Source organism: Coenobita brevimanus, chromosome 40 (genome assembly GCF_032717465.1).
Source record: "Coenobita brevimanus isolate Jiangsu-jjx chromosome 40, ASM3271746v2, whole genome shotgun sequence".
In the NCBI taxonomy this organism is placed as follows: Eukaryota; Metazoa; Arthropoda; class Malacostraca; order Decapoda; family Coenobitidae; genus Coenobita; species Coenobita brevimanus.
In genome coordinates, this window is record NC_136993.1 from 17,261,452 (window position 1) to 17,286,173 (window position 24,722).

The following is a 24,722-nucleotide window of genomic DNA, read 5'->3' on the forward strand; positions in this document are numbered from 1 at the left end:
CAATCCAGGAATAATTTGAAGAGAAACAGAGAATGCTGCATTAGATTTTTGTCAACATGGAAATGCTACTGTGCTAAGGCAGGAAGTATGGAGATGTATGACAGAGAAGGGCGTTTCAGAAAAGTATGTGTGACTGGTTAAAGACATGTATGACAGGGTGAGAACTCACATCAGAAGTAGTGTTGCTGCAACAGAGAAGTTTCCAGTACAAGTTGGGCTACATCAGGGATCCTCGTTGAGTCCCTATATCTTCGATTTGCCTTCCCTATATCTTTGATTTGTTAATGGTTGTTTTAGGGACAGGCATCAGTGAAGAGGCTCCATGGGTTATAGTGTCTGCAGATGATATGCGCTGATAGGTACCACCAGGGAGAGAGTTGAACGGAAGTTGGAGGAGTGGAAAAAGAAAATGGAGGATAGAGGACTTAAAATTAGTAGGAGAAAGACAAGATACTTGTGCTTTAATGAAGAAAAAGAACAGGGAAATGTAAGTTTGCTAGGAGAAAAGTTGAAAAGAGCTGGGACATTCAAATATTTAGGCTCGAATATAACAGGTGACTGCGGACTGGATGCAGAAATTAACCACAGGATACAGGCAGGGTGAAGAAACTGGAGGGATATGTCAGTGTTATAAGAAAGAAAAATCAGTACAAGAGTGAAAGGAAATGTATATAAAATGGTGGCAAGGCCTGCAACAATATATGGTTCAGAAACTTGGCAGATAAAGAAGGATCAGGAGAGAAAACTGGAGGTGGCGGAGATGCAGATGCTGAGATGGATGAGCAGGGTCAAGAGAATGTGTGGAAATCTCAAAGAAGGTGCAGGAGAGGCAACTACAATCGTACGGACATGTAATGAGAAGGAATGAGGACTATATGGGTAGAAGAGTGATACGCATGAAAGTGGAGGGTAGACGGAGAAGAGGTCGGCTGAGGAGACAGTGGATAGACTGTATGCAGCGAGATATGAAGGAGAGAAATATAGCAGGGGATGCATTTGGACATACAGGAGAATGGAGATGACTAGTCAGAAACAGCAATCCTATATAAACATGGGCAAAGCTGTGGAAGAAAAAGATTTTGATTTAAGATGCTAGGTTAGGATGACAATCATTTATGTGCTTAGTCGTATAGTTATGAGTAAAGAATATAACAGCTCTCTGCTCAGGGGTGTATCATTTAAACCCCTCACACAAGATGACGCAATGCGAGTCATAATCCTTGTAATCTGAAGAGTAACCGATGATGCAACATGACGCAACTTCCCTATAAGTGGTTGTAGAAACTTTTCCTGTGGATGGATTTGCGTCAAATTTGGTTGAGTCAAAACTGAGGGTTGCCAGGTGCAGGGGAAATGTCTGGGAACAGCTGGGAGCTTATTGTAATGGTAAGCGGCCTATATTTAGCTCAGTATTCTCCAGTCAGTCAGACTGGGAGGGTGTGCGAGTGCGTGGCTGGGCATTTAAACCCGCATTTGACTACTACCGCACCGTCCATACCTTACATGTGTATAGTGATACTGTGTTATATATAGCACAGTGTGGTTGTGAAAAACGTTTATAAGTGTTTCTTATATATTTTCAGAGAAAGCCAGATTTGAAAATTTGTAACTGATTTTTACTGTTCCCCTGTAGTTTACAATAACGGAAAAATGCCTCGCAAGGGGTTATCTGAAAAAGCATACATGAAATACTGGTTCAGTGGCAGTGAGAGTGAGGAAAGTAGTCATAGTGAAACAGACAGTGAATATGTTGAGGAGGAGAGAGTGAGCAGCAGGAGAGTGAGTAGCAGGAGAGGAAGGAGGAAATCTGACCCGAGTGATGATAAGTACAAACCAGCGGTCACGGCTGCGGCGATAAGCACAACAGAGAGTAGTTGTAGTAACACCATCACTACCACCACTCCTATCACCACTGCCACCACTGGTGAAATAAGTACTACTTCTGTTACTGCCATCACTCCGACGGCAATTGTCACCTCTGCCATCACTTTGCAAACAACCACCATCCCTGCCATCAGTCCTATCACCCCCTACACTACTGCCATCACTGCCACCAGTCCTGCCACCACTGGTGTCAGGCCTGCCACCACTGAAACCACCCCGACAGAGATTGAGCCACATTATCACCACCTATCTTCCACTCCCCCACTGCAAACACTGGCCTCTTTTCCTCCAGACTCACCCTACACCCTCATCACACTTCAACCTGCCCACATCTCACCACCCATCCAAGATATTTCCATATCATCTTCCCCAGCTAAATCTGGTAAGTCACTGTCCTCTTCAGACTTCATTCCCCTTGAATATAAGCAATCATCATCATCATCATCATATGCAGCAGAAGCAGTGCCACAACCATCTCCTCCACAACCATCTTCACCACAACCATCTTCATCACAACCATCACCACAACCATCTTCATCACCAGGATCACCTGAACATTCATCCACCCAGCTATCATCAACACAATCATCTTCACCATCTCCCTCCCCACCACAAAGACGAGGGTGGCGTGGGCCTAGGGGAGGTAGTGGTGGGCGGCCGAGAGGTAGTCGTCTGTCTCGGGGTCATGTGTGTCACACACGTACACAGCCAAGCATTTCCCCAGGTGGTGACCGTCAGGAGGAAGCTGGGAGTTCTGGGTCATTTACACCCAATGCTGGCCCTTTCACCGAAAACCCAAGGTTTGATAGTGGCAACACCAGCAACACCACTCCAATACTTTCAACTTTTTATTACCAGGGAGTTGCTCACCTACCTGACGGTCAAAACAAACAAATATCCCACGTTTCTGGGGACTGCACTAGATGTTTGGTACCTCTGCAACAAGGAGGGAATGACTCGGTTCCTTGGATTATATTTTCTATGGGGATTTGTTAACTGCCAACCATGAGACACTATTGGCGTTCATCAGAGGTTCACGAATACCCCATATTTCGGCGAGCTATGAGTGGAAAGCACTTCAGGGCCATCCTGAAGTATTTTCATGCTTTCAATAGTCTCGCCATACCCGAGGGCAATCAGGACTGGCTGATAAGGATTTGCACAGTGATGGAGTATCTCCTTCAGAGGTTCAGCGAGGTTTACATCTCAGACGAACATCTTAGCCTAGATGAGGGATCTCGGGTTGGAAGGGTCGGCTTTCTTTCCATATATATAACCCTATAAAGCCCCAAAAGTATGCAATAAAACTATACATCTTGGCTGAGGCAAGGAGTGGTTACATTTGGAATTTGGCAGTATACACTGGGGAGAAGAAGTCTCTAGAGAACACAGTGTGGGGCCTCACTGAACCTTTGAAGGGCAAAGGATACAAGTTGTATAGGGACAATTATTACAACTCTGTATCACTGTGCGAACGCCTCTTCGCAGAGGGCATGTACGTGTGTGGCACAGTATGACTGGCAAGGGGAGCACCGAGGGAGTTGCAGGACATCAGCAGTGCTAAATGCCTTCCTGATGATGGAGTGGAAGCTAGACACAAGGGCAATGTAATGGTGGTGTTGTGGAAGGACAAACGTATCGTAAGTATGGTGTCCACCTTCCACAGTGACACCACCGTCCCTAAGCAGGTGCATGGGAAGGTCAAGGGTCCAGACAGGAGAGTCCACCATGTTCTGAAAACCGTGAACAAGCCCGTCATGGTGGAGGACTATAATAGGCACGTGGGCGGGGTGGATCATTTCTATCAGATGATCCAATCTTACCCCGCCCAAAGGAGGACGGTCAAGTCGATCAAGAAAATTACCTTTTATTTCATCCACATGGCCCTATTCAGTGCCTTCATCCTCTACAAGAAGAACACCAACAGGCCTATGACTCTCCTGGAATTCCAGGAGCACATATGCCACAAACTCCTGACGTTCCAGGAGGAGTGGCTGGCATCTGGTCATGCCCTTCACCATGCCCCTGACCTTCCCTCGCGACAACGACCACCCATACCTGCAGCAACCACTCCATCAACTGCAGCCACCGCTCTACCTGCAACAATCGCTCCACCTCCTGCAATAATCGCTCCACCTCCTGCAACAATTGCTCCACGTCTTGCAAAAATCACTCCACCTCCTGCAGTAGCTGGTCCATCAGGAGTGACTCCGCCAGTTACTGTCACAACTGCTCTACCTCCTGCAGTAGCCGGCCCATCAGGAGTAACTCCGCCAGTTACTGCCATGGTTGTTCCACCTCCCACAGAAGCTGGCCTGTCAGGAGTTACTTGGCTAGTTCATGCCACTGCACCTCCAGCAGGACTAAGGAGGCGAGGAGATGGAGGAGTACTGCCGTCCAAGCGCCGTTGATATGTAGACAATAGGACATGCTTGGACTCGTCTCTGCACCACACCCTGGAGAAAATCCCCGACAGGAAAAGGCTGCGGTGTGTGTTGTGCTACTTCAAGAAGAGGAGGAGGAACACCAGCTATATATGTCCTGTTTGCGATTTGGCGCTCTGCACAGGACTGTGCTTTCATCGGTATCATACTGATGAAAGCATAGCAATAAATCACATCAGACACACACACACACACACACACACACACACACACATACGCATGCACATGCATGCACAGGACAGACAGACAGTCAGACACACACACACACACACACATCACAAATACTCACACACACACACACACACACACACACACACACACAAACACACACACACACACACACACACACACACACAGGCTGTGATCGTACCTGTCCTCATCTCTGCAACCCCATCTCCTCTCAAGGAACACTACAACACTGCTAGAGGACATGAGGAACCAGCTTATTTGTTTAATTTTTATACTATTGTATTGTAAGGTATAAAATGTGTGTTTACTATATGTTTCTCATAGGGAATATGTGTTGGATTTCATTGCTATTTTCTCAGTGATTATACTCGTAAAGTATAGGTCGCATCAAAAATCTGAAGAAAACTTGATCAAGCTGATGATTTCTTATGCTTACTTTTGTACAGCAGAGTAACCTATGTGTGTAAATAATTGGGGAAAAGTTACGAAAGACAAACATAATACTCAGACTACGGGCCTGAGCGTATGTGTTGTCACCACGTGCAAACCGCGCACAACCCATCGTAACTTTTCAAAATTCATTTTCTCAATAATAATAAGGCTAATAAAACTGTGAATTATATCATGGGCTTCCTTCCTTTGGACTACAAAACTGGATAGAATATATATATATATATATATATATATATATATATATATATATATATATATATATATATATATATTACAGTGTCACTAACAATATATGAAATAAACAAATCAGATGTTTTGGGGCAATTTTTGTTTTTTTGTTTTTTTCGATGTGCTGGAAAACTATTGGACGTATCAACTTGAAACTTTCACAGATAAAAGATCGTGAAACTCTGCATACAGACATGCCCTTTGCAGCTGTGCCTCATGGGAAAATTTTTTCTTGGTGATGTTGGGAAGTTATGAGAAGCTAGTTTTCATGTGAATTAGATTTATTCAGGCTTCATTTCTGTACATTTATTCATCTGGTTTATGTTTTTTTCTTACAGTATAAACATCAGCGAAGATTATGGGAAACGATTTATAACAATATAAGCACTTTCCGGGGTTAAATTGGGCCATAGAAATTTTTCCCTTGCCATGTGTGAGGAGCCAGCCAGAGCAAGGTTTTCGTTCTGTGCATGGAACCGAAACTTTTTGGAAACTTATGGTGCGCAAGGGAGTTAAGAATGCTTAGCAAATTCCACAATTACTTATACAATCATACAACAGTTCGGTCGATCTTGGGCAGAGAACCTCTGATTTCCCCATGATATGTGTTTGCAATCCTATGACTACAGATTCCAGCTGATCACCTAAAATACTTAATTACCCCCATTTAAAAATTGTCTATTTGTTCAACGACGGATGTAGCATTAGCCGCGACTCATGCAAACATATGACGCTGATTCATATGTTTTGGATTTGACATTGTTATAATTTTAGGTTATTCATGTTCAGCATCCTTGACTGACTGGCCATATTTGGTTATGAAACCAGTAACAGAATTACAAAGTACCATACAAACTCAAGAAGTACACATGACAGTCATTATGCACATGAACATTATATTCTTTTTAACTTCTTATGGTCCAAGTAATTCAAGTATTCCACTCTACCTAATAGCAGAAGGTATTATTCATGTGAGTCTGAATAGTTCTAATTGTCTGAATATGAATACTGCAACAAAATTAGCCGTCTCATGAATGGGACACAACTAGTAATTAAACAAGCAGTCCAAAAGAATTTTCTTCTGAAAATTGGTAACAGAATACCCAGTGCTAAGATCTTTGTTCCGAGAATGTATCCTATATTTCATCTTGCTATTTTCAGACAATTCTGATACTCCTGAGGAAGACTTTTTGAATTCCATAGGTCAATGAGCTCTACTTGTAAGATCATTAGTTCGAAAACTCTTTCCCAAACTGAATGATATCATCCGGAGGTAGTAAAAACTAACAGAATCCATAACCTGTTTCAACAAGTTAATATATATCCCTTCATTGACTCCATGGCGAAAACAGGTGGTTACCTTCGAATTCCCGCCAGCTGTGATGTATGATCAAAGTCGAGGTGAGAAGCCATATCTGTACGGTCGCGACGTGGAGGTGGTCAGGGCTCTCGCCAGCGCCTGTAACTTTACTATTAACTGGGTGGAAGTTCCTAAGGGTGAGTTTTTCGCCTCTCTGACACTGGAAGTTTTTAATACATTATGGTCAGTTGTAGACGAGGTTCCTCCTAATATATCATCTCTTAAACTCTTCACTTTCTTTCGAGAGAGATTGTAAATGTTTTCTAAGGATAACTTTCTGACATGATGCATCAAGAAAAAAAGTGACAGATATTCCCCAAGTGTGAAATGCAGCCAGTGCAATGGAACATAGGTAAACTTGTTCCTGACTGTGCAGTTATAAATGCTGTTTCATTGTGCATGATGGATAATGAGACAGTGCACTATAGTTTTTAATCTCGTTAATGCAATGCTAGTAGCCCAACAAATCTTTTATATCATGAAAGGGCTTCATAATCTTTTCTAGGAAAGGTGGAATGATATTTCAGGCCGAACTATACACCCTTCCCAAAAGTACCAGATCACTTCGGACTGATGGATGTGATAATGAGAAAAACGTACCTAGTCATATTACTATCATTCGTATGCCTGATTTTGGAGTGACTCATTCTGCAGTCATTATATTACCGTATGCTGCAGTTACCATTACTGACTGGCATACACACAAATTGTTTTCAGAATTTTCGACACCCCTTTTTTTGTGAGAAAGTGTAAGAAATCATATATATATATATATATATATATATATATATATATATATATATATATATATATATCCACCTGGTGAACAAGCCTACATCATTTCTATCCTTAACCCGCCCCGTCCCGACCGATTTTCCACCACTGACCTCCCCCAATCCCGACCAATTAGAAAAATTTTTTTTTTTTGCTCAAACCTCCATTTTTGGTGAGAAACATCGAAAATTCGTAGAGAAATCGCTCACCTGAGGTTTAAAATACTGGATACAGGTAGCAGTTCCCATTACATTACTGGGTTTTCTATCAGGCTGGCTCCAAAGGAAACGAGTTCTATGGGAGGGTAACTATTCAACACCACTCATAAACTGTATTTATTTATTTATTTGGTATGAATTTATCTGTAGTATGAGAGTGTATTGGTTTTCACACACTAATATAGGCAATATAAGCATTGTTTCACTCACCAAACACATCAACATTCCTGACCTTTTTTGACGACATTACCTGATCATCGTTTCTGACTATTTCTTCCTCTAATGCTACGTAAACGTTGTCCCCCACATTGTCATCGATTGGGGAATCACTCTTGCCTTGAATTTTATACCGTGCCACGAATGTCTTTACTGGCCAGGTCACTAGTAACAGGTGAAATGCCAAGATAATGGCGTGCAGGAGGGGGGAGGTCATGCGAAGTAAGGCACTGACCCTGCCTGGCATCTTGTAGAGGAAGGCGTTTCGTGTATGTGTATCAAAAATCATGCGCGAAATTATGAAAATTGTGCAAATTAAGGACCTTGCAATTGCTGCACGTTTATATACATCAACGGGACTCACAGTGACAGAACGTGTGGACGTATATATACGTCATTGGGAGTCAGCAGGTTAATGACCTAGAGCAGCTTGTACAGCATCCTACCCGTATTCCTGACCGCCTTGGAGAGAGCTCCAACATACTTGACCTGTTCCTTACAACTAATCCTTCTGCTTACACTGTTAATTTTTCCTCTCCGTTGGGCTCCTCAGATCACAACCTTATTACCTTAACCTGTCCTATCGCTCCAGTATGGCCTGTGGACCCTCCAAAGAAATGTCGTCTGTGGCACATTATAGCTGCGGATTGGGAGGCCCTCAGGCAGTACTTCTTTGATTTTCCCTGGAATGATTATTGTTTTCATGGCCGGGAGCCATCTGTGTGTGCCTTGTGCATTACAGATGTTATTCTCTTGGGCATGGAAGCATACATTCTATTCTCATATCCTCTGACTAATGCAAGAAAGCCTTGGTTTAATTATGCTTGTTCTAATGCTGTTCGCAGCAAGGAGAGGGCCTATAAAAGGTACCAGAACCAACCCACCCCTGAATCACATCTTTTTTTATGTTTCTGCCTGGAATCATGCTAAGTCTGTACTTTACTCCGCTAGAAATAACTTCATCCGTACGAAATGCTCTCAACTCTCCAACTCGAATTCTTCCTGATCCTTCTGGCACCTCGCCCAAAACCTTTCTAACATCATTACCTCATCATCCTTCCCTCATTTTTTCTATTCTGATGGTTCTGTAGCTATTTCTTCTACTGATAAAGCAGATCTCTTTGCTCAGAGTTTCTCCTCCAATTCTGCCTTAGATGATTCCGGTGCTCTTCCTCCATCACATCCCCCCTCTGACTTCCTCATGCCTGACATTAAAATTTCTTCAGCTGATGTACTTTCTGCCATCACTGGCCTCAATACTAACAATGCATATGGGTCTGATGGAGTCCCTCCTGTTGTCCTCAAGAACTGTGCTTCTGTGCTTACACCCTGCCTAGGCAAACTCTTTCGCCTTTGACTGTCAACTTGTACCTTTCCTTCTTGCTGGAAGTTCACTTTTATTCAGCCCATCCCAAAGAAGGGTGACCATTTCCAACCCTCTAACTATCGTCCAATTGCTTTAACATCCTGTATCTCAAAAGTTTTTGAGTCAATTCTTAATAGAAAAATTTTAAAGCATCTTTCCTATCACAACCTTCTTGCTGATCGACAGTATGGGTTCCGTCAGAGACGCTCCACTGGCGAACTTCTCATCTACCTTTCAGACTCCTGGTCATCCTCCTTTCGGGACTTTGGCTAAAGCTTTGCCATCGCACTTGACATCTCAAAGGCTTTCGATCGAGTCTGGCATAAATCTGTAATTTCCAAACTACCCTCTTATGGTTTCTATCCTTATATCTGTGCCTTCATATCTAGCTTCCTTTCTGGTCGTTCTATAGCTGGTGTTGTAGATGGCCATCGTTCTTCTCCTAGATCTATCAACAGTGGTGTTCCTCAGGTCTCTGTCCTATCACCAACTCTCTTCTTTTTATTCATCAATGATCTTCTAAGCTGTACATCTAACCTTATCCACTTGTACGCAGATGACTCCACCCTTCACCTTTCCATTCAGTTCCCGCAACGTCCATCTCAGCAGTTACTTCAACAAACAAGGGATGAGGCTATGGCACACCCAATATCTGACTTGGCTCGTATCTCTGATTGGGTAAAAATAATCTTGTTGTTTTTAATGCATCTAAGACTTAGTTCTGACACTTATCAACCCAACAAAATCTTCCACAGGTGTACTCACTAATTTTTAATAATATTCAGCTTAAACCTGAATCATCCTTGAACATGCTTGGGGTTTCATTCACTCGGGACCTGTCTTGGAAAGATCATATTACATCTCTTGTAAAATCTGCTTCTAAGAGATTGGGTGTGTTATGCCGACTCCGTTCCTTCTTTACCCCTGCACAATTGTTGACTCTATACAGGGGTTTTATTCGCCCCTGTTTAGAGTACAACTTTCATGTGTGGGAAGGCTCCTCACATACAGCTCTTCTCAATAGGGTGGAGTCAAAGGCTGTTCGTCTCATTAACTCTCCTCCTCTTACTGACTCCTTTCGACCTCTGTCTCTTTGCCGCATTGTTACATCTTTATTTCTTTTCTATCGCTACTTCAATGGTCACTGCTCCTCTGAACTGTCTGCTTGCATTCCTCCTCTTCTACAACAGGCGCGTTGCACCTGCCTAGCAGCAAACTCTCATCCCTTTTCTGTCCAACTCTCTAATGCAAGGGTTAACCTTTACTCCCAGTCCTTCATTTATGCAACAGGTCAACTCTGGAACTGTCTCCCTCTGTCTGTATTACTACTAACTATGATCTCCAGTCCAGGTATCTCGAAATGATCCGACCTTGATTTTGGCTTTCTCTTGTATTTTGTTTTTCTCTTGAGAAGGAATGGTTAATGCAGGCTCATGGCCTTTGGTTCCTTCTCCCTAGCATATATATTGGACCTCTATGTGTTTCTCACCCCTCATACTAACGGCCCCTGATCACAGAACACAATATTCCTTCTTACATACACTCACATATTATATCATTATATCTCTCAGCACCCTCACACTCATTCACACTCCTAGTCAGACTTTCACGTTCTGTTTCCTCCACATGATCCATCCACCACAGAATGCTTGTTTTTACTTTGTTTCCCAACAGTGCCTCTTTGTATCACACATTTTTCACGAATCCATTAATTTACTTTGTTTCCCAACAGTGCCTCTTTATATATCACATTCTTCACAAATCCATTAATTTGTTAAACTTTCTATCTCTCACCTCTTAGGTACAGTACTTCTGCGGTTATCTGCTGCAACAGCTCTCACTTATATGTCCCATTCGTATGTCCACGCTTCATAGACGTATCCCACTACTGGCAATAATATGTTATACAACGTTTTCTTCACTCCAACACCTGCATCCCTATTTTTCCTGACCCTTATTGACCCTGCCAGATTCCTTCCAATAGAAGCGGAAATATCGTCACAATGCTGATTGTTGGGAGTATCATTTTGAGACGGATGAATGGTAGCAATACTCGAAGAATGAATTAGAACTGTGCAAAAGTGTGGTGTGGAAGTGAGTTTGTAGTAATCTGGTTATTCTGAATGATCATAGTGCGATTGCAAATAATTTTACGAACTTCTTAACAATTTTAGGATCTGACGTAATGTATCGTATTGAAATTTTATGTCCTTTAGAACAGGTTTTTCTCGGTTTTCCACTATTTTTCCTTACTTGGGGAAACTTGTTGCTTAAGTAGCTTCTTTTCTAATCCATTGGTCAAACTGAAATAGTCTGTCAGCAGAACTTCTGTCAAGCCTAATTCAATCAGCAAGGACCCACCTCTTACACGCTTTCTTATTAGACCTTTGTATTATCGCTAATACAAATCTAATGTTCTACATTATGAAATGGCTGATGCCAATGTATCATGAGGTTGTAGGAGTCAAAATGTGACTACTTTTTATTGGAACAGCCTCACCCTGGATGCCAGTCACCAGTGGGTGGTCCATCTGTCTCTGTCTGTCTGTCTGTCTGTCTGTCTGTCTCTCTATAGATGGCTAGATTGATAGGCAGGTAGACAGATGGATAGAAAGACAGATATACACCTTAATCAATGTCACTCAAAAGGAGGAAAGTTTTATATTTTTATGCTAATGCTTGATGAAACTCTGAAAAATGGCTCACTTGCATATCACTGCTACTGATAAAGGTCACATAATGCAACTTCACCTCAGGCATATAACCCGTTCTATAATGGCTGCATGAACACATGAGGGAAACCAAGTGATGGCTTTTTTTCTTCTGTAATACAAGTCAGATATATAACAAGAATGAATGTCTTCTTCAATCTGCAGTTAATTGTAGTAATTTCAGTTATTGATTGCAGTTTGTTTATTTGACCTGCAGGGGAACTATGGGGTGGACGTCAACCCAATGGAAACTGGACTGGGCAAATCGGTATGCTGGGGAGTGGTGCTGGAGATCTTGGCATTGCCAATATTTTTATTACAACACTTTTAGGACGGCAGGACTATCAACATTTCACCTCTCCTTTTCATCAAAGTGTGAGTAAATTCCTTCTGTGCTAACTTGTTGGGTGTCAGGATGTTAAATTAACCTGCTGGATCCCGTTGACATATATATATGGCCACACATTTTGGCACTGTCAGTCCCGCTGATGTATATAAACATGCATCAATTGCAAGGTCCCTAATTTGCACAATTTTCAATTTTTGTGCATGATTTTTGGTACGTTTACATGGGACACCTTCCCCTACAAGATGCCAGGCAGGGACAATGGCTTACCCTGCATGACCTCCCCCCCCCTTCACGCCATTGTTTCGGCAATTCACCTGTTACCAGTGACCTGGCCAGTAAAGACATGTCGTGCCACGGTATGAAATTCAGGGCCAGAGTGATTCTGCAATCGATGACAATGTGGAGGACAAAGTTTATGTAGCATTAGAGGAAGAAACAATCAGAAATGATGATCAGGTAATGTTGCCAAAAAAGGTCAGGTATGTTGATGTGTTTGGTGAGTACCAAATAAATAAATAAATAAATACCTCTTATGAGTGGTGTGGAATCGATACCCTTCCATAGAACTCGCTTTCTTTGGAGCCAGCCTGATAAAAGACCCTGTAAGGTAAGGGGTACTCCTACCTGTATCGAGTATTGTAAACCTCAGGTGAGAGATTTCTCTATGAATTTTCGATGTTTCTCACTAAAAGCAGAGGTTTGAGCCAAAAAATTTTTTTTTTCCAAAATTGGTCGGGATTGGGGGGAGTCAGTGGTGGAAAATCGGTCAGGACAGGGCAGGTTAAGGAACAAAAAGTCGATGTCCTGCAGAGCACTACATGCAGGAGAATTTACTCACAGACTGTAATATATAACTGAATCATATATGTCTCTCATACACTAGGACATAATTTCTGTACCACCCAGACAGGAACAGACTTCTGCATCCCCCTGTAACTAAGCTCTTTGGCCTGTCTAACAGAACACTTTAGCTGCCTCATATATCTACACACAGCTCTTTCACTGTGCCTGGAAGTGATTACTCTTACTGAAGTTCTAGCAGAGGCAAACTGAGTACATTAGCAACACTTATTTCAAGGGTTATGTGTTTTCTATATTATAAATATATTTCATTTGTTTATGGTCTCCATAGCGAGTACATATCAGCAAAGGGAAACAACATATTCCAGTACCACACTAAAGCCCCCTCCCCACCTTCTCGCCTTTTATGGATGACTTGTATTATAAGTCAAGTGGACAATGCATGTCAGCCATCGCAGAAATTTTATTTTCCATCCTTCGGGATAACATTGATTTCACCAGCCCACATAATACCCTCTCCCAAAGGCATGAAACATCCTCAAGCTCTCTATTAAACAGAGCATATTGCATTTGTGTGTGTGTGTGTGTGTGTGTGTGTGTGTGTGTGTGTGTGTGTGTGTGTGTGTGTGTGTTTTGACTCTAATCAAGAAATTATAGTCTTAATACTAATAGGCGAGACACAGCTATGCCGGCAATGTAACATATCTTCTTTTGACAAGTCCAGATTAACCTTTAAATACTAGAGTATTTTTTGGAAGTCTGTCAGTTTCACTCTCACGTAATCATCCAAGTTATAGAGCAGACTAGGTTTTGATAATAGCATTGAATAAGGAAAAGATTTATCGAATCCATATAAGACAAATGAACTTTTGCCAATGGATTTATTAGTGGAACTGTTGACAGAAGCATCAACTTAGGGCAGCGTTTCTTAACCTGGGGTAGTAGCACCGCAGGGGATGCTGAAGTAAATTTTAGGGAGTGCTGGAAAATGCAACATATATTGGTTTTGCTTAGTACTGTCATCGTCGATATTTTATTTTTGGAGAGTGTATAAACTTAACTGTCAAGGAGTGCCTCATTTTTCTTTACTTTATCCTTGTAGTAGTGAAGTAACTGTAACAGTGTTGCAACTGTAGTCCCAGTAACCAGATGTAAGGGGGTGCTTGACTTTGTGGCCTTACTGCAGGGGGTGCTGAGCTCGGAAAAGGTTAAGAAACGCTGACTTAGGGTATCCACTGGTCCCAACAGGTGCTCTGAGAACCTAAGAACCTCAAGTACAGTACTCCAGCACCTTCCTATTTTGTCTTTCGACAAGCCCAATTGAAGCCGGATGGTTGGGTATGATTTTACATTTACTGATGTTATCCTGTTTACATATCTCAACAAGAAAACTGTTGCTGAACACCAAACAAATATTCGGTAATAATGGTTATGGCATAGTCAATGGACAAATAACATGACCAATGAAGGCATGGGCAATACACTTCGCAGTTTTGTCTTGACAAGCTACAAGAACACAGCAACGAGAGACATATCAACTGCCACAAACAGATTCTCTGCACCAGACTCCATAAGAGGCAATTGAAGGAGGTCAATAGACTCAGTTTCCCATGGACATGATGGAACTGGATAGTGTAAGAGTGGAGCAGGTGATCCGGTTGACCCTTTTTGATGAAAACATGGATCACAGGTATCACAGTGAATACTGATGTCCTTACGCACAGTAGGCCGATGGAATGAAAGACCTGCTTGTTTCAAACACCGATCTTTTCCCGAGTGGGATGCATAAGGTGTGTTATAGATAATGTGTAGTACTGCAGATATTAAACAAGTGAGAACAACGAGTTAACGTACAGTTGCGAGCAGATGACTCGAGGCCACCTAGTCCACCAACATGTTGGTGTTTTGTCTGGCAACAGTGGTAGCTGTGAACATGACTGAGATTCAGTCAGCTGTTCAGGCGAAACAAACCCAGGGATAATTTGTCAATGTGCAGTTCTAACTGGTCTCTCATCAATACCATGCAAGTAAACGTATTATACTGATAATGATTATCGTGTCATACACATGGTAGATATATTTATAACCATAGTATTATGACACAGGCATCCAAATAGTGGTGCGTTCATTCATGTGAGACACACGGGTATCGGTAGTGATTTATTTTGTTGGACTATCGTCGTCAACCAAACAACCTTTACCAGCTTTCAAGAGATATGCCGTAGGGTTATCAGCTTCCCCGAAACCTAGCATTATTATCACAAAAAACACCGTCATGCCAGTCATCCTTCACCGTTAACCTCACTTTCATCGACCTCTGACTCCAAAGCAGGTGGGACAGTTAAAGGTTCACACCACAGTAGGCGAAACAAGGGGAGGGGGGAGGGGGAGTTATAAGGAGGATGGTGGGTGAGGAAGGGCGGGACCATGATCTAAGTAGGGGAGGTCCGCCAGACAGCGCGCCGCGTGAGCCTTCATGATGTCACATCAGCCCTTTGGCGAACGGGTTCAGCTTGTCCCATTCCGTGCCTGAATGAATGAATAGGGACACCATGATCTAGACACCACAGCATCAAGCCCGGGGAGAGAGAGAGAGAGAGAGACAGAGACAGAGACAGAGACAGAGACAGACAGACAGACAGACAGACAGACAGAGTGGGAATGAATGAATATAATATACACCAGGAATGATGGCTGTATTTTATCACACTAATAAATGCTGAAAATTACATTGATTTATTCATTTATCCGTCTAAGAGCCATCATAAACGTTGCTCGCATTATTATATATTGGGAAGAGAGAGAGAGAGAGATTGATAGACAGACAGATAGATAGATAGGTAGATAGATGAATGTGAATGTGATCGAATGTGTATTTGTGTGTGAAGGTTTTTGTTATTTTGTTATTTTCTTTTCCTTTATCGTATCGCTACCCCACCGTGGTGGGAAGGTGTGCTTAAGTATAAAACAAAAAATATAGATAGATAGATAGGAGAAGCATACAGTATATTAAGTCCTGCAGTGGAATGTTACAGGCGGATGATAATGTGATTTATTGATGTATTGACTATGGTTATGGTAAATGGTTATAAAGACATAAAATACTGTATACTGTAGGAGAGATGAAGCTATGAATGAAGCAGTGTGGTCGAACATCAGATAGCGCATCCAGGCCGACGCCAGCCAGCCAGCCTTGAGAGCAAGGATTGGGAAGGCAGTGGGGCGTGTGTGACGTCATGCAGGCGGGGATTCCCCACTGTCTGGCTGACCTCCCCTACTTAGATCATGGGCCGGACGAGGTGGGACGTGTGATGGGAGGGGGGTGAGGAGGCACGTGGTTGGCTGCTGTATTTAACGTATATGAGATTAGAGGTTGTAATAGGTTTGTTTTGACATAGAAAACCAATGTTTCCTTAATATTTGAATGATAAAGTCGAACGATTACTCTCTATAAATGTTTATCATCATGAACGGGTCAACTAGTTCCAACCCCCCATACGTGACGTCACGTGGTGCCTACATCACAAACCAAGGTGGTGATGGAGCTGCACACTCGGGATACCCGTGTGTCTCACATGAATGAACGCACCACTATTTGGATGCCTGTGTTGTAATACTGTTGTTGTAAATATATCTACCATGTGTATGACACGTTAATCATTATCAGTATTATACGTTTACTTGCATGGTATTGATTGGAGACCAGTTAGAACTGCGCATTGAAATTATCACTGGGTTTGTTTCGCCCAAACAACTGACTGAATCTCGGTCAAGTTCACAGCTACCACTGTTGCCAGACAAAACACCAACATGTTGGTGGACTAGGTGGCCTCGAGTCATCTGCTTGCAACTGTACCTCTCTATTAGGTATGTCCCTGCTGGTAAGAGCTGTCTTCCTGTACAAGATATCATGGTTTAACACGAGTCCATCTACTGGCACTGGCGGAGTAGGTAAGGTCGAAGCATCTCCTAATTCTAGGATGTGGATAGACTTAGTCCACAGAGGGTCTGTTTGCTAACAACTATAGACAACATCTGAAGTTCGAGTGATGTAAGGAACTTCACTTTGTTGATATGGTGCGACTGCCGCAGTTACACGAAAGAGCACATGCAACTACATTAGATTTACCAGGCAGGTTGGGTTGAAGTCTTGGATAAGAACTGACCATCATGCTAGATGTTGGGTAAGATTTCTTCTGTTGAATATGTTACAAAATGGGAGATGATCTGTTTGGATATGCACTGGATATCTGTAGATTATGTCTCTAAAATGTTCAAGAGACTAAACAATGGCTAAAGTCTCCCAATTAGTGGCAATGTAGGCAGGCACTGCAGTTACATTCAGCGGCATTAAGGGCATGATTAGCATACACTATTATTCGTTTCCTCTCTGTATGATCAACTTGCATCAATACTGTGCCTAGGCCTACGCCAGATGCGTCTGCAAAAAGAAGAAAAGTCTTCTTATAATCAGGGAATGCCAAGACTGAGGCATTAATAGGTGCAGGTTTCAGTGCTTGGAAGCCATCAGACTGGTCATTAGTCCAAAAAAAAAGATTCATTTTCCTCAAGTATTTCAGTAAGAGAGGCAGCAATCTGTGCACATCCTTGAATAAATCGCCGATAGTAGCCATTCAATCTAAGGAAACTCCTTACATCATCAGTACAGCTGGGTTCTGGGAAGTTTGCAACTGCTTTATCTTTCACATCTGAGATATGAATCCTTCAGCGTCAACCACATGTCCAAGAAATGTAGTTCTCATATGCAGGAAGTTGCATTAAATAAACTTAACTTTTAGACCTGCCATTTGGGGGCGATCAAAAATTTGCCGTAGTCTGGCAAAATGTTCAAGGATTGATTTACTTACCACAATGATGTCATCAAGATACGCAAAAAGAGAATGGCCAACCATACCACTGCATACAGAATGGTTAAACCTCATGAATACTGATGGGGCATTTCTAAGACCATTGGGAAGCTTTTTAAAATGATAGTGCTCAGAAGGGGTACTGAATGCAGTGGCGAGAACACTCTTCATTTCTACTTGCCAGTAGCCACTAAGTAAGTCTAGGGATGTGAACACAACATTCATCTCTCCAAGTGATTCCAGTCAATCTGTCAAGACTTGTAATGGGAATCAACTAGGTACAGTGACAGAGTTTACTTTACGGTAGTCAATTTCAGGTCTAAACTCACCTCATTTCTTGGGGACTAAGAAAAGCGGACTATTCCATGGGCTGACGCAGTGTTCAGTGATGTCCTGGTTAAGCATAATCCGCATTATTTCGTCAGCTTCTATTTGTAAGCTGTAGAGCAGGGGTGGGGAACGTCCAGCCTCTGGGCTGTATAAGGCCCGCAAGACCAATCAGGCCTGCGAGGCAATTCATAAATGCAATTTCATAAACTCATGAACGAATAATATATATATATATATATATATATATATATATATATTTATTTATTTATTAATATATATTATGTACTGGGCTACAGTTCAATTTGGGTTGATAATCATGTATGGCCCGCGAATGATGTTGAAAATATCCTAATGGCTCTTAATATTAGAAGGGTTCCCCACACCTGCTGTAGAGTAATCTATTTGTCGGGACATTAAGTGGTTGAGTACCGGGAAGCAATTAAGTGGTGTGCTTTATAAGATCTACTATTCCCATAGGTCCACCAAGTAAAGCCACAACATCTCTATAGGTCTTCAAATGATGAATTAATTGTACACTACATTATGCAAGGGAAGATCACCCGTGTTTACATGAAGGACAATGTCGGCTGAAGGAGTCATAGTAGAATCCATAGAGTTTTCATTGGCATATACTCGTGTGAGTGTGTGTGTGTGTGTGTGTGTGTGTGTGTGTGTGTGTGTATAAAGTATCTATCTATCTATAGATAGATAGATAGATAAAAAGATCGATAGACAGACAGATAAATATATATATATATATTTATATATGAAGCCTCTGTGGTACAGTGGTCAAGTGTGTTTTCGTACACTGAAGAACGAGGGTTCGCGCCCCGCCAGGGTAATAAACTTTGGGAACGTTCTCATCGCCACGTACTGCTTGGCGGACATCAGGGGTGCTGTGGTTGAACCAGTGTCGCATACTAGAAAGTATCTTGCACACAGTCAGCTTGCGGGGGCCGATTACACTTGGTTCACAGACTACACACATCCAAAGCCACTCCAACACTACAGTTACACTTACAAGCACTTCTCACCCTACATACAATTTCTACCAGACAGCCTAAGCCACTTGGCTGTATCGTCCCCACTTTGGTAGGGATAGGCCGATCCTGCAGTGGACACTCAAACGGCTGACGAGATGAGATGATATATATATATATATATATATATATATATATATATATATATATATATATATATACTGTATAAATCATCAGCAGCAGCATTCTTAGCAGTTACTGAGATTGGTATACTCTGGCACACTTTTACGGTCAAAGGATACACCAGGAAAATGCCGATTTTTTTACTTTTTAATTTAAGTCAGTATGTAGATTGACAGAAACTAAATGGGAAGGTGAAAGGGTGAGAGAATGGGAATATGGTTTAGGTATATGTGCAGGAGTTAATAAGAATGAGAGGGCAAGAGAGAGAGTATGTCTGATGATAAGCAAGAAGTGGAAGGAGAATATAAGAGAGTATGGAACAGTGGGTGCAAGGATTGTATGAGTGAGGATGAAAGTAGGTATATAAGTGTGGGCGATTGTATGTGTGTATGCTCCGACAGAGGATCGAGTGGCAAGAGTGAAAGATGAGTTTTGGGCGAGAGTAGAAGCATGTATGGACAAATTTGAGAGGGGCGAAAGAGTGCTCTTGATTGGAGACATGAATGGCAAAGTTGGGATTGTACGAATGGATGGAGTGGTTGGTCAATGAGGTGTCCCAGCTGACGTAGATGGGAATGGCGGTGCTTTGGTGGACATCTGTGCTGGTAAGGGGTTGGCAATAGCCAACACCTACTTTCGACATAAGATGATCCACCGGTATACATGGAGAGTAATGAGGAGGATGGATGGTGAACTTGTTGAACGAAAGGCAATGATAGACTACGTGTGTGTGGATGAGCGAATGAGAAGACAAGTGTTGGATGCAAGAGTGTGGAGAGGGTGGGGGAATGGAGTCTCGGACCATTACTTAGTGATGGCCAAGGTAAAGCTGCAAAGAAAATGGTTGAGGAGACGAAGAGGAAGACAGGAGGAAACAGCTCCTGTGAGAAGAGTGGAGAATTTGCAAGATAGTGAGAAAATGGCAGAGTATAAGAGCATAGTGGAAGAAAGATTGGGAAGGTATGAGCTAGAGCAGATGGAAGGGGTGGAAGATGTATGTAAGATAGTTACAGAAGAGATAGGCACAGCGTGTGAGGTGGTTTGTGGAGTGAGGAGGAGATGCAAGGGTGTGCAAGGGACAGCATGGTGGAATGATGAGGTGAAACGAGTTGTGGAACAAAAGAAGAAGGCATATAGTGAATGGTTAGCGAGTAGAGGTAGAGGAGAAAATGAGAGAGAGAAGAGAGAGGTATATGTGAGTAGGAGAAGGGAGGTGAAGAGTCTGGTGAAGGAGAGTAAGAAGAAAGTGGATGAAGAGTTTGGGAGGAATCTGAGTGTGAAATGGAGGGAGAGTAAGAAATTGTTTTGGAAGGAGGTAAAGAAAGTAAGGCAGTGTGAAAGGGGAAATAGTAGGGGAGTGAAAGATAGGAGTAATAGATTGTTGGTGGGGAAGAGAGAAAAATTGAGGAGATGGAAGGAGCACTTTGAGGATTTGTTGAATGTAGAGAGTGACAGCAGTGCGAGTATAAGTGGTTGGAGAATGGCTGGGAGAAGAAGAGATGAGAGGAGGGAGGAAGAGATCAGTAGGACGGAATTAGTGGAAGCAATGAAGAAGATCAAGTTGGGGAAGGCCCCAGGAATTGATGGAGTGTGTGGTGAAATGCTGAGGTATGGGGGTGAGATTGTTGTGGAGTGGATATGGAAGTTGTGTAGATTGGCTTGGGAAGAGGGAAGGGTTCCAGAGGACTGGAAATCAGGTATAATTGTTCCTTTATATAAAGGAAAAGGGGAGAGAGAAGTATGTGGTAACCATATGGGTATTTGCCTTCTTGGTGTGACTGGAAAAATATATGGTAGAATACTCATTGATAGGGTTAGGCATATGACAGAGGAGCTAGTTGGAGAAGAACAGGGGGGATTTAGGAAGGGAAAAGGGTGTATTGATCAGATATTTGTTCTAAGATGTTTAGTGGAGAAGTATCTAGAGAAGGAAAAGAAAGTGAATGCTGCCTTCATGGACTTGGAGAAAGCTTATGACAGAATAGATAGGCAAGGTATGTGGAAGGTATTAAGAATATATGGAGTGGATAAGAAACTGTTGAATGCTGTGAAGAGTATGTACGAAGGAGCTAGGACTACTGTGGGAGTGGATGGTGAGCTGAGTGAGTACTTTGATCTCAATGTGGGACTGAAACAGGGTTCTGTGATGTCTCCATGGCTGTTTAATATATACATGGATGGGCTTGTAAAGGAGGTGCAGGGTAGGGCAGTGGATGTGGGTGTGGCTCTTATGAATAAGGGTGAGATTTGGAAGATGCCGGTGTTGCTGTTTGCTGATGATACAGTATTGTTGAGTGAAGATGAATGGGAGTTGCAAGGTTTGGTGAATGAATTTGAGACAGTGTGTAGGAGGAGGAAGCTGAAAGTTAATATAAACAAAAGTAAAGTCATGGTGTTTGAGAGGAATGAAGTCACAGAATGTACAGTGAGGTTGGATGGTGAGGATATGGAGAGTGTGAGTGCATTCAAGTAACTGGGTAGTGTGATGAGTAAGGATGGAACTTTGGGGGATGAAGTACGTGAAAGGGTACAGTAGGGAAGGAAGGTTGTTGGTTCACTTAAAGCAGTGATGAGAAATAGGGAGGTGAGTACGGAAGTTAAGAAATCACTGCATGATAGTGTTGTGATCCCTACCCTGACGTATGGAAGCGAGGCGTGGACCTTGCAAGAGGGGAACAAGTCAAGAGTGAGAGGAGTGGAAATAAGTTACTTGAGAGGAGCATGTGGAGTGACATGGAGGGACAGGTTGACGAATGAAGAGGTGAAAGAACGTTGTGGGGTGGATGTGGATGTGGTTGAGAAGATTAGGAGAAATACACTGAGGTGGTTTGGACATGTGGAGAGAATGGAGAATGAATGACTGACTAAGAGGGTGTATGTAGATGAGGTGTAGGGAGGGAGAGGGAGGAGTAGACCGAGAATGAGGTGGAGGGATGGAGTTGAGAGGTATATGAGGGATGGAGGGTGAGTTGAGGGGAGGGTAGTCAAATGGTGGGTGACAGAGCGACTTGGAGGCGTTTTGTCTGCGGCCACCCTTTGCGGGATTAGGGCGTCGGGCTATAGATAGATAGATAGATAATTTTAGTGGATCATTGGTGACATAGTAGGTAAAGGTAATACAAATTATCCTTCAACACAACACAATGCTGACCCATATGGTAAACCATTCACATAACAAATCTTCTGTAAAGTTAATGCATTCACGCCTTCTTTTGCACATGCAATGCAGATAGAAACTTTCATGGATTTGTGCTGTAACGAAGCTGTGTAGGCTACTATTTTCTTATTGCTCGTTTCGCCTCCACGTGTTGCAAAATGTCATTCAAACTCTTTGAGGTAGTTAAATGAGATGAAGATGAGTCAACCGTTGTGTCAGTGTTAGAAATTGTCATTACTGTAGATATTGGTACCAAATTATCTTCACTACTCTCTACTGGTGGCTGTAGAGTACGAGTTACGATAGATTGCCTCACCGAATTTACCTGTGAAAGGACAGGGTGTGGTGTCGGTAATCCATGTCTGATACACAATGTCACTTAACTGTAATACAATCACAAGCAGATATCGGTTCAATAGAATGTTTAGTCATGGTTTCAATACCAGTCAAAACATTTGCAGGATACTGGAGTTTGTGACATAAATCAGCTGTGAAAGTTTTTATTAATTCACTCAGTTGTATTTCAAGAGGTACATTGCCATTCAAAAAAAAATCTGAGCCACCAACACCACATAGATGAATGTAAGGCGGCTAAAGGATCCAAACCCACTTGATACTTCCTTTCATACTGTTTAGGGAGGATTCAGATATTAAGTTCACCACAGAACTAGAGTCCATAGAAAATGATGTAAGGACTCCTTCCTAATTACCCGAAATAACTACACGTAAGTGAGTCAGAGGACCAATCTGGTTAATGGGGAGCTCAGAATTTTGTCATTATGAAGGATATCTGTTGGCTTTGGTACAAGGTTTCCCCCGACAGTGTATTGACAATGGCGGCATTCAGTGGTTAAGTGATGATGACTGTTGTGATGAGTACAGTACTTGTTACTGAGTGATCATAAAGGTGATCTACTAACACGCCTGCATCCTCGTACATCTCCAAGTCTTTTGTAAGAGTGAGCTACTCGATGACCTAAATGACTTCAGTACCAGGAAACTGTCTTAGCTCTGCTTTTAGATCTGGCATGGTCGTGAGAGAATCTACTTTGTAACACAGATCTTGCACATGGCATGGCTGGAAAACATGGTGTGACATTTTGTCAGCTGAGTGGACGTGAAATGTGTCCTTGGTTTTGAGACTGAGAAGGTGGTGCTGCGGTAGTAACTGGTTGAGCTGTACGAGCCGTTTGATTGGGTATGATATAAAGCTTCTCTTCAATCTGTGCAGCTCACACTGTTATGTCATCCCTAGGAGAAAACTGAATCTCTAATGCAGCATCCAATTCATTCTTGCTAAGGTGATTTAGGAACCTGAGATAACTAAACGACGTTGATACATTGTTTAGTGTAAAACTGTTTTTTTCCCATAACATCAGTTTCCGCCCACAGACTGTTCCGCAATGCCTCAAAAAGTTCAGTCCTTTTCTCAGCCGATACTGTAGCTGCCTCTAACAGCGTAATTGTTTGGGAGGGATGGCCCTCTCCTGCCTCACAATTTGCAGTAGTCTGTAGATGCTCGTCAAACACGTTGCTTTTGTGTGGTTACAGAAAATCTTTATAAATTTCTTACAGTATTCATCAAAGCAAGTAAACTTCTCCAGGAATCTACATCTTATGAGCGAACCCAGTCTTAAATAATCATCATCTAGCCTGCTTCTAAGGTATGCAATCTTAGATGTGTCTGTTGAAAGTCCTATGTTTGTAACTGTTGTGTATATATACGCAACGATTTATCTTGCTCTCATTTTCCTGAGCTTGATTCTTCTGAATTCTCTACTCTCTGGCTTCGGATTTCTTGTCATTCTCTGACTAAATATATCTGTGCTGTTTACTTATCTCCTGATTCTACTGAATATGAAAAATTCTTCAACTATCTTACTTCTACGATGGAACACACTCTGTCCATTTCTCCTTTCTCTGAAATCTCCATTCTAGATTTCAATGTTCACCACCACCTTTGGCTCTCGTCTCCTTTCACTGATCCACCTGGTGAACAAACCTACACCTTTTCTATCCTTAATGACCTAGAGCAACTAGTACAGCACCCTACCCGTATCCCTGACCGCCTTGGAGAGAGCTCCAACATACTTGACCTCTTTCTTACAACTAATCCTTCTGCTTACACCGTTAATATTTCCTCTGCGTTGGGCCCCTCCGATCACAACCTAATTACCTTGATCTATCCTATTGCTCCGGCATGGCCTGTGG

General features: G+C 42.4%; 1 protein-coding gene across 1 annotated transcript in view; it reads left to right on the forward strand.

The window, feature by feature from the left end:
- Nucleotides 1-24,722, forward strand: part of LOC145396970 (glutamate receptor-like) — a 146,130-nt gene that overhangs the window by 19,674 nt on the left and 101,734 nt on the right. The window contains exons 5-6 of the mRNA XM_080270201.1: nt 6,551-6,695; nt 12,061-12,218. Of these exons, the coding sequence (XP_080126327.1) occupies nt 6,551-6,695; nt 12,061-12,218 (303 nt within the window). The remainder of the gene's footprint in view (nt 1-6,550; nt 6,696-12,060; nt 12,219-24,722) is intronic.